Genomic DNA, 11490 nt, shown 5'->3' with positions numbered 1-11490 from the left:
TCGTGTTGTTATCAGTACATTTTTATTCACTCCTTCAGACGTCCCAACTTATACAAGAAAACAAAACCCCCAAAAACTAAACCATAACACTAGTTCCTAGCAGTCGAGAAAGTTAGCGGCCATCAGTAGCTCCAATGCAATTTCCGGCGCAATTGGGAACTCCGGTATTTCCGTCGAGCTGTTTGTGTATCGTACCTTGTAGGTGAAGTACATGCAGACCTTTTCAAGGACGTGCGAGCTGGAAGAATGCAAAGAACAAGATCAATGATTTTGTATCATTAAAACAATGACTCATCGAACGCTTTGACATTGGGTGCTTATTATTTTAAGCTTTGTTATCAAGATAGCGACAGGTGCAAAAGATTTCTTCGAGGGAATTCTCTTTTTTATCAAGGTTCAAAGGTTGTGGCTATAATTACGAAACAGGCCACGAAACACATTCCATGAGTCAAAGCGAAGTAACGGAAATGTTTAATAGGGAATTTTAAAGAACATAGGGAGTTGATGCTTTTAATTACAATTACTTTTGGGTGCAACTTACGGTATTTCTCTAAAGTTGACTTCGTTCGCTTCATTCTCGGCGAACTGACCCGGGCCGGACAGCATGGCTTTGATTGTGCCGGAGGTTAGCGCGTGTTCGCGCTTCACTATAAATTCGTGTCCATCGGACGAGATGAGCTTCACGTACATCGCATCCGGTCCCTCGCATCCACCATAAATTCGCTCCGTTCCGGTACGTTCCTCCATTTCGTCGATGGTTTGTGGTGTTGTAATGCAGGGAGACAGGCAGGCTAAACAACAGCAGGAAAAGCTATATTAGTAGAAGATCGATGTATCTAGTAATGTATTTTACAGAGCGATTTGGACTAGCACGGGTAGACAATCTGCGTTTTAAAACATGTTCAAAACAACAAAATGAAGGATATTGGCAGCCGAATGATGACTATTCAGTTTCTACGCGAGCTAGTATCTGTACAATGCTAGATGAACCGCAAGGACTACAAACTATTGGTTCTGATATGCATTACTCCACCATCGTACAAACCTGCTTAATGCTGCAAAAATCTATCGAGGGCAATACAAAAGTGCACGATCGCAACTGGCACAGCACAACAACTTTTAAGCGAGCCTGCTACCAAGCGCTCTTTGTAATAATGGTAAATGCACAGTACAGTAAAAAGTGAACCGGAATCAACATTGAATCGTTTGGTTGAAGGTGAGACGAGATAGGAAGAGTGCTGTCAATTATGTTGTTTTCATTTGACGTCCATAAAATTGACAGCTGGCGAAGGTCGCGCGCACAGTGGTTGTTTATTTTTATTTTTTCAAATAATTATTAAGTTTATACATTTTATTTTCAAATTCATTCAAAAAGTGCATTTATTTCGTTGTTTTCATGTTTTAGCGCACTTTTAACATACTGAAGATGTGTTGAAATTCCAAGTTTTTTCCTTTGAAACATTGCGTACAAGCTACCACGGTATAGCATACAAGTTCATGTGCACAAAGCTTTCGGAGCATTTTCCAAAGCACTTCGGAGCATTTTCATGCGCGAATGTTCCATATGTATCATGTATATGTAATTAGTGAATGCTTTAATGGAATTTAACTGCCTAAATTAATCGAAATTTACGGTTAGTAGCATTAAAAAATTATTTTCTTACAAACACACAAACATGTTTTTTCCATAGCAGCAACAATGGTCATTTTCTCCCAAATCTACTGAAGCAAGAACTCGCGATGGAAATGCGAGAAAAAAAACGCATAGCACCGAGCGCGACAAATCAGACGCTATCAAACATCGCAATTGTTAAACCAAGAAGTGAGGAGTTTTTAATTAATTTTCGTGTCCGTCTCTGCTTAACCGAACCAGCGCAGGCAACACAACGCCACGTTTCCATTTCGTACTTGCTGGTCTAAGTCAATCGACAAAGATAGAGAGAAAAAAGCAAAAAAAAAAGTTACTACAAAACCGTCGCTTCTCCAGCAGTGGTGTGAAAAGGTCGAGAAAGAAAAATGCATCAAACGAAGTAAAAAAACAAAACCCTCAGCCATTCCTATCACACCAGAAACTTTTCTTCCAGTGTTCAATTGTCGTTCAAAGCTGTCATGTGGCCCTTTTTCTCTCCCCCATTTTTTTTTATTGGACATCCCCAACGGATGGACAACTACCCATTTGTAATTATGCGAACGAAAACTTTCGAAGCATTTGACATGTGTTGAGAGTTTATTGCGAATTCCTTGAGTGATTTTCGGGTTTTTCGGTGAGCGCTGCATTTGTACTAACTGTGGTAAAATCGGAAAAAAGTGCACCAATGCGACTGAAACGACACGCATGAATAATAGATAAGAGGAACTTTTTCATATGCAAAACCAAAAATCAATTCAGCGTAATGTTTCCCAGAAGAACTCAATTTTAATACGTGTCATTTATCTGTTTCGCCATAGCATCCGTCCAGTGTGGGAATCATCATTAACATTTACTTGGGGACATGTCCATATTTGGGTATGGATTGAACTAAAAAGCAAAATGATCCAACTTATGCGATTTATTCCTACCCCAAAAAAAGGGACCAGCAAAGAAAGGGGCAAGTGGTCAGTAATAGTAACACATTGGGTAAGTAACGGAAAAGAAGCAAAAAGAAAAATCTCCCAAGAAGCTCATGTACAACAAAGAAACACTTCCGGACACACACCAGGCTGCTGTCCAGCTGTCTGATGCCCCCAAGCTGTCTCTTGACCATTAGCTGTTAGTGTTATTGAAAAATGGAGCATATGGTGTTCATTTCATTTTGGTATCCTCTCTCTCTCTCTTCCCCTTTCTTCTAACTGCTGTCAACTGTGTTCTGTCCATTCATGATTTGTCCATTTGTCTTAGTCCTGGTTGGATCCTGGTGTGTGTGTGTGTGAGTGTTTTGTACCGGAAGTGCTCCGATGGCAAAACTTTGGAACTAGAAATTTGAGTTCGATTTGTGTGCGAGAATTCTTTGAATGTCTTGTTAAATCTTCCCTTTCCATTTCGAGCTTCATCCACCACCATCACTTCTTTGTTTCTCTTTGTCCAAAAAAAGGGATAGAAATGGGGTGCTGAAATTTTCGAATCGTAACGTGCCCAAGTCTCTTGTGTTCTCCTTGAAGCTCACCCTACTCGTGGTCGTGGTCTAGGATTTTGGACCGCGAAACCGTAACACATAAATAACTGCTTCAGAGATCACTTCCGGGACTGGTATGCGTGGCAAAATGGTTGTGTATGAGACCGGGTATACGCCCGTCTATATTTTGGGAATTTACTGGAAAGATTGTTACTCGGAGGAATCGCCCAAACCGAGTAAAACAAACAATTGCCGTACACTTCTATTGTTTGGTGCTCAGAGAATGGAAAAAGGTTTGAAATAGAAACAAAAGCAGAGAAGCATTCAATAGGAAAACGATGAAGTGACATTAATTTATTTGTACTTATTTTTCGGTGGTTTTTCGGAATGATTTTGGGCATACTTTTACCGATAGAAGATCGCGTTTACAAAGCGCGGTAAATGACATATGTCACAAGCTGGACCGTACAGCAATGTGCTCGCTGTCACGTGGGTGAGCTTTTAGTGGTGTGAAGAAAAACACTTTAGTTTGGTGGATTTTTTGTAGGAAAAAAATCAAATACACTTAAAGAAAAATACAGTAACTTTAGTTTAAAGTAAAAGGGGTCTTTTTGTGTGCGAACTCTCCTTGCAGTGGGTAACAAACAAGGAAAAGCACAATTTTATACAGTTGAATCTAGCTCCTTTTAGCACTTATCTAGCGATTCTTGGCTGCATAATATCCCACTGCACACTCTGCGCACTTTTCCTCCTCCCGAGAGTAAAATGAGATATGATTCCAATTCGAGCACCCAATTCCCGGGGTTTAAAACATTTCTTTGCGCTTCCTTCCGTTCGCTGCGCTAGTAAATTCTATGCTTTTTTATTCTTTTTTTTGGGGGGAGGGGGGGGGGGGGGTTGGGGAAAGATTTTATTCAGAACTGTTTTTCGACTAACAAACTCCCGCCCGCTGCAATGCTAAATTCTTTCCAACCAAACCCAAAAACTACGAACAAAACTCGAATGTGAGCTTTCCGGTGTGTTTTTTTTCTTTTTCTTTTTAAGCTTTGGTAGGAACTGGTAGGGACGGAATGTTCACCAGCATTCGAAGGAAAACTCTAGAGACAGATTCCGTCCGTCAGGCGATAATAGCAACGAGTTTCACCCGCCGTAATACCGTGATTTACTAGCGTGTGATAGTTTTTTTCTTCTGCCCCTTCTACATCGTTCTACACCGAACTCGGAAAAGTGCAAAAGGTTTCAAGGAATCGCCATTTTAGAGCGTTTGAAGTAAAGAAAAAGTACGAAAACTTTCGAATGTGGTACGAAACGAAACTTCCTTTTTTTTAGGGGGGGGGGGGGGGGGGGAAGGGAAGAAGTTCTTTAGCGTTGCCAAGGGAACGGAGGAAGATCATAAATTTGAATGCATCTTTGCATTTAAATGGCCATTCGGTTTGACAGTAATAGTTTATTTTCGCCACACGAAACAATCGATTTTGATAAATTAAGTTAAAGATCATTCGCTGGTTTTATGAGGTAACAAACAAATCAATTTTCTATCTTCTCTTCGTTCTGCTTGCTTTTACAAATTTTCTAGTAGCTTAGAATATCCTTTTCCCTGATTGAATCCTTCGCATGTCTTCGAGAAAAGTGGCAAATTTTCGAATCTTTTCAGTGGAGTTAATTAGCCGTTAGAAATGGTAGAAAAATATGTTCTTGGAAGTGTGAATCTCTACTGCATAAAGAAAATTTAGCGATTGTAATTGATGCACTAGTAATAGGGAAGGAATTATTGAGAAACCGATGACGACATAGGAATAGGGACAAGTACAAACAGGGCAGGATAGTTCGATTTTGCTGGCAATAACAAGGTAAACAAATACAAATTCAAAAATTAGATCGGTTGAGTGTCGTTAAATATTGTAAAATTTAAAAAAAAAGTCGAGTGCTTTTTTATTTTTTAAAGTACGTACGTGTTGTATATAATTATTGTGAATGTAAATACAGTTTTTAAAACAAAAGAATGGCTGTTAATTCGAAAACAAATCTCATCTCGTGAAAATTTCCCAAAAAAATGTTATAAATTTGCCAATCTCTTAAGGCTATAGCTTTTTTTTGGAAATTAAACAAAATTTTATAAATTGATTTATTTTAATGCGAATTTGTTGATTTGTTGTGACTCAAATAATGCTTTAAATAAAAAAATAAAATAAAAAAAAATAAAAAAATTAAAAAAATCTAAAAATTTGAAAATTTCGCAAGGCTATAGCCTTAATTTTTTTTGAGTAAATTAGCCAATGTTTAAAAATTGATGTATTTTAATGCGGATTTGTTTAAATAAATTTCTTTTAACTCAAATAATGCTTTAAATAAAAAAAGAATGAAAAATAATTAAAAAAATTAAAAAATCTAAAAATTTGAAAATTCCTTATGGCTATAGCCTTAGCTTTTTTTTGAGTAGTTTAGCAAAATTTATAAATTGATTTATTTTAATGCAAATTTGTTGAAATAAGTTTCTTTTAACCCAATTAATGCTTTAAATAAAAAAAGAATAAAAAAAAATTATAATTACCTGAGAATGGATGATACGGTGATGGTCATGAAATGAGAAAAAAAGAAGGACAAGTTTGATTACCCCAATACAAAGGTTTTTATCTTTATGCTACTCGAAGCTGTTTCTAGTTGGTGCTATCCGACTTCGAATATTCGATCTCGATTGTATTTTGTCCGGTGTATGACGTGGCGGGCAAAAACTTCTTCTGCAATTTATTCTGACTACCGGAAAAATTATGACAAGATTTTCCAGCGCCAAACACACACAAGAAAACAAAACGGACAAAGCTGCGGTACTGTTAGCAGCATCCGGCGATGAGCTTTCTTGATGGACCGTTGTTTTGAAACATCGTCACTGGGCTTAACAAACTTACGTTTCTCATCGACTTCATCAAAACAATAGTTTTATTGCTTATTATAATTTTCTTTGTTTAAATTAATTTAATTTAATTCAAGAGTATTTTCTCGCTACCGGCTCGATTAAAAACGTAAACAAACCCTGCACGAGAAAAGTTAAACAAACTTAAAGTCGCGCCAGAGTCGCAAAATTATTTTGGAAAATTGAGTTACTTTTCTCGCGTTCTCAAACGCGACAATTGCTAAGCATGTAGTGACGGGGTCATGTGGAAAAGGACGCATTTATTGGGAAAAAGGTGTCGGAACAACAACTTTACACAATATAACTGATTTCTTAGAAACTCTTTAGACATTAAAAGCCATGTTTAGAGTTAGGAGGAATTTTACATACTTCGCTTGTTCGAAGACGACAACATCTTCCTGATAAAGCTCATCATGGAGGTTGAATTTATGAGAAGCTTCTCTGACGAGGAAGTAAGGTATTTATTACTAAGGTTGAGGAAAAGTTTGGTGGATCTTTCCTAGCAAGACAAAACAGGCATTTGTTGTTGATGGAAAGAGTTCTTGTAGTTAACCCAAGTTCTAACATATGCCTAGCAGAAGCTGACCAAAGGATCAAACAGGAAGAATAACTCTACGATCACCTGACTGTTGATCAGATTCGTTTCGATAGATCAGTCACGTCATGAGAGTAGGTACCGGACGACATCAGCGAAGACTTATTCCAAATTGTCCGTGATAGAATACGATTTATTTCTTAATGATTTACCATTGTAATAGCAGTAGTTCTTTTTTTCTAAATGAAAATTAAAGCTTATTATATCATTTACTATTAAATCTTTACTTTTTATCATCATTCGATTTGCAGCTAATAAGTTAAATCGTGCTTGAAATTGCATAAAAAAATAAAAGAAGATTACTTAAATAGAGTTTCTTACACCTGTAAAATAATAGGAAAATAATGTAAAGTTGCTTAAGAAGTAATCAACCGTTTTTAAATGTTTCATTTGGCACATTTCAACAAAATCGTAATCCTTCCGTTAGTGCAAATGGTCTTTCTTTCTTGCTGAATGAAGATTAGTACCATTTTCCACGATGAAAAGATTTTACCCTTGTTCAGCATGGTCACCATGGTCAGGAAATGCAACACAAACTGTCCTCGTTTTAAGCCCCACGTTGCATGCGGCTGTAAGTGAGGGCGCAGCCAATAAGACCAGGGAAACTCCCCTCGCACGGAGGTAGGGCAGCAAGCAATTTTCACTAATACCAGCATGCATATGGTCAACAGGGGGAGGATAAACATTCCGGCTTTCCTTTCGCTTTCCTTCTCCCTACTTTGCTTTGCGCACCGCTAAGCTGGCTAATCCAGTGAAAAGCCAACAATGAAACAACGACTCTAATAACCACATCACCACAACTCCACACGGGACACAAGAATGCAATTGTACGGAACGGAGGACTCAGACAGACAGACAGACAGACGGACGGACAGAGGTACTGGGTGTATCCTCAATGTTTCTATGTAGGATTACATACTTTTTGTTGGTTTTTTCTCACCTAGCCCATTTTGAATAAAGATGGAGAGAAGTGGAAGAGAGAGAAAGAGAGAAAGAGATGATAAAAGTTTTGCTTTTGTTTTGTTTTAGTTTGCAGATAAAGCAGGATTTATTCGTTAATTAATGCAATCCAACCATAATAGACGGCTTAACCCAGTTGCTGTATTTGTTTTGTAGAATCTATCATGTAATTAAAATATTTTTTTGAAGGCATGTTTAAAAGTTTTGTTATTCGATCATAAGACTAACTTAACTATTGAAATATTAGTGTAAACCTAACAAATGTTTGCAATTCAAAAGGAAGAACTTTTCGTTTTACTTGCAATGTAAATTTGATTCTAATTTCATCTTTTTTCACTTCATAACATCATTTAAACATGATATTTATCAGGAAACTAATCATTTTCTCAATTAGAATCCACTTTTTAAAAAAGCTTTAAAATAGTACAATCCTATTTTTTGCACCCGTTTCTACAAACAAATAAATAATTGAGAATTTACGAATGAGGCTTTTCTGTTCCCTTTTTCCTCTCCCCTTCTCGGTAGTGGTGTTCACATTCATAATTTAACAATTATTCAACAAAAACCTTCACCACTATTAATGGCATTAAAGCTAATGGGATGATCATAAACCATTCCTTCTCCCCGATCCACCCACCGTCGATCCAACTTGTTTTTTTTTTGGGATAAAATATTAAACTATAAAAAACACGACCGAACGATGCATCATACAAATCTTACCACCCAAAAAAGCACAAATGTTCCCAAAATAGTCAAACACCGGGCAGAACACTTTTTCCCGCGTGTTCGCACTACTCACTACCACACGCTATCAAATGACAATGAGGGAACGAATGGTTTGGTGACCGTGTGAATTTATGTCCTGGGAAGGAGAAAGGAAGACGAAAACCAGAGAAACAAATGGAGTAGAGGAAAAATCATGATAAATCAAATCAGCTGACAGAGAAATGGAAATATTTTAAAGCCATTTCCTAGTGGCAAACCAAGGCAACGGGAAAGGGAAGCAGTTGTACACAGGGAACTGTTTTCGCCTGCTATTTGATGGTGGTTGGTTGGTTGGTTGGGTAAAAAAGGCACAACAAAAGACAAACAAACAACAAACGCACCGTAACCTCAAAAAACCGTCTGGTCGAGTTTACAATACCGCCATCATGGTGGAAAGCTTTCAAAAGCGGGGTTTAAAAAGGGGGGAACAAACCGGGCGACGGAACATTTGTAACGGAGTTTTTCCTTCCGATTTCCTCCGTCCCCTTTCATTTTCCCTCCTTTTTTCCACCCTTGCTGTATGTATTCATCGACATCGAAAGCGAGATTGGGGGTGTGTATTTGTATTATTGTTTACGCGGTAACGTACAAGGTAATGAGAGATGAAAGCGAAGGTGAATGAAAAATTGGTCAAAGTTGGGAACCATGTTAACGGGCTGGAGAAAATAAGCTTTTACATAGTCATAGACCAACCTCGGAATTGGTCAATCCTAGTAATCCGTTTCCACCGCTCACCGGGTTGCTTTGTCTCTTTCTCGTTTCACTACAAGCAGTACGAAACCAGATGGGAAAGTTTCGTCCATTTCGTTCGCTCCTGGTTGCTGGTGCTGCTGCAAACAACAAATGGCGAAAAGTCACAAAAATATGGTCATTTGTTAGGAAACATTTTTACCGCAAACAATTTCACTCGTTGTACGTCTGTGTGTGTGTGTAAGGGTACTTTTGTTTCATCCACTCGGGAAAGAAGACAAAAAAACACGAGAAAAACACCTTCTCATATGGTCAGGAATTTCGGACAATGTTGTGATTTTCCCCTATTTCGTTCACCATTTTCCAACCAGGCACGGTGGTGAAATGGATAGCGTTACGGTGAAAAGTTTTTCACCAAAAACCAAAGCAGCCTTTGACCATTTTATTCACCCACTCTTGCTGCTTGCTCTCGCTCACTCGCTCATTCGCTCGCTGTTTCGTTCGAATAGTTTCGTCCATTCTTCGAGTGCAGCAAGATATCGCTTCCGCATTATCTTCGAAATGTGCTTTCCATTGCAGACGTGGTACGACGGCTTTCAGAGCCGTTCCCATTCGCGTTGGCAAAGAACGAAGCGCTTCGGTCGAGTTCTGCGGACGAGTTAAGACTTGTTAACAGATGCCAATGTGAAAAACATAGCGCAGATGGAAAAGAAATAGCAACAATGTAAACCGCCTGCTACTCGCTTGTCCTCTATTCTTCTGTATGTGTTCCAGCTTTTGGAAACGGACTCATGAATGATGGGGAAATTTGTTGTCTTTTTTTCCTCCCCTTTTAATTTTCCGTCTTGCCATACGAAGTGTAACGTTCGTGATGCTCTTTTGTAGTAGCCTTCGTACCGGTGGATCCAATTTGCGGTTCCTTTCATTAATAATAATTTAATTGCCAGGGATTAGGCACGGACACTCAAATGGAGGTGGTTTTGTTTTGGTTGTGTTTTTTACGTGTGATTTGTTGGGTGGTCGTTATATTGAACGAAGTTCTCGTAATGGAGAAAAACCTCTTTGGAAAAATGTATGAAAATAGGGGTTTTCTCAAAATTATACAACTTAACAGTTCATTTTTAGGGCATTATCTTAAGCTAGTAGAGTTATATTAAATATTAACTATACCTTTGTTTCAATATTTACTATAGTTGATTTGTTTTTTACCCTGAAAGGTGGTTGAGCGCCATCCATCCAGAGGGTTAAGACTAACTCAAGCTTGTATTCCACAAGCTTTCACGCTGCACGGCGAGGACGTGACGGCGCGACAGGCGATAGAGAACTTACGCAGAAGTGACGGATCCTTATCCTGTTCCCATGCTCGTTTACTCCATTCGTATGTCCTTGATCGTATGTCTCGATCATCAAGGACTTGGGTGTTTGATTTGACAGTAACCTCATCATGAGTAGTGTTGGGTCAAGTAGCTCTTTTGCAAGAGCGGAACGCACCGCTCTCGCTCTCTAAAGTGTGCGGCGTGCGCTTCAGGTAGCTCTACACAGAAGCGATTGTGCGATGCGCTCCCAGGAGCGAAGTTTCGCACCACAAGGACCGCGCACAATAAGATGACCGGAGCGATAGAAATACTTCTTTTGCTCTTGACCCACTAGCTATAGAGTTATGAAATTTTCAAATTTTTATAATTTTATAATTTTTTTCTAATTTTTTATTCTTTTTTTTCATTTAAAGCATTATTTGAGTAAAAAGAAACTTATTTGCACCAATTGGCATTAAAATATATCACATTTATAAGTTTTGCTACATTGCTCTAAATTGAGGAAAATTTTACATTTTCTCAAACCGGGTATGGAACTTGGTTCCTCGAATATCTTCTGGTACAGACATCTGAGGGCATGGCCGTCCAAGAAGAAAATTTGGTCATTGGTGCCATCTACCGACCACAGTTTAAAGATTGGCGATTCGTTGGATACCGACCGAGTTATAGGCAAAACTTGGTGCAAAAATGAGCCTTAGTAGATTGACAAATTTATAGATTTTTTACATTTTTTTATTATTTTTTATTCTTTTTTTAATTTCAAGCATTATTTGAGTGAAAAGACACTTATTTGAACCAATTGGCATTAAAATAAATCAATTTAATTTTTTTTGCTAAATTTCCCAAAAAAACGTAAGGGGTAAGCCTTATGAAATTTTCGAGTTGAAATTTTTTTAATTTTTTTCTGATTTTTTATTCTTTTTTAATTTAAAGCATTATTTGAGCAAAAGGAAACTTATTGCAACAAATTTGCATTCAAATATATCACATTTATAAGTTTTGCTACATTGCTCTAAATTGAGGAAAATTATACATTTTCACAAACAGGGTATGGAACTTGGTTCTTCGAATAACTTCCGGAACGGACACCTGAGAGCATGGCTGTCCAAGAAGAAAACATAGCCATTGGTGCCATCTATCGACCACAGGTTAAAGATTGGC

General features: G+C 38.0%; 1 protein-coding gene across 2 annotated transcripts; it reads right to left on the bottom strand.

Annotated features, from left to right (window-relative positions):
* Window positions 1–1250, bottom strand: LOC125763740 (elongin-C). Of its 2 annotated transcripts, none has more exons than XM_049427176.1 (3): window positions 1046–1250; window positions 542–791; window positions 1–238 (listed from the first exon to the last, which is right to left on the bottom strand). In XM_049427176.1, the coding sequence occupies exons 2-3, from the start codon at window positions 745–747 to the stop codon at window positions 97–99; spliced, it is 348 nt and encodes a 115-aa protein (XP_049283133.1). In that variant the 5' UTR covers window positions 748–791; window positions 1046–1250; the 3' UTR covers window positions 1–96. The 2 variants fall into 2 exon arrangements, with proteins under 2 accessions (XP_049283133.1, XP_049283134.1); XM_049427177.1 differs by lacking the exon at window positions 1046–1250 and adding an exon at window positions 854–953.
* Between the last annotated feature and the right edge of the window lie 10240 nt (window positions 1251–11490).

Source organism: Anopheles funestus, chromosome 2RL (assembly GCF_943734845.2).
Source record: "Anopheles funestus chromosome 2RL, idAnoFuneDA-416_04, whole genome shotgun sequence".
Taxonomy (NCBI): domain Eukaryota; kingdom Metazoa; phylum Arthropoda; class Insecta; order Diptera; family Culicidae; genus Anopheles; species Anopheles funestus.
Note: the sequence above shows the minus strand (reverse complement) of the source record. Positions and strands in the feature narration are given on the sequence as shown.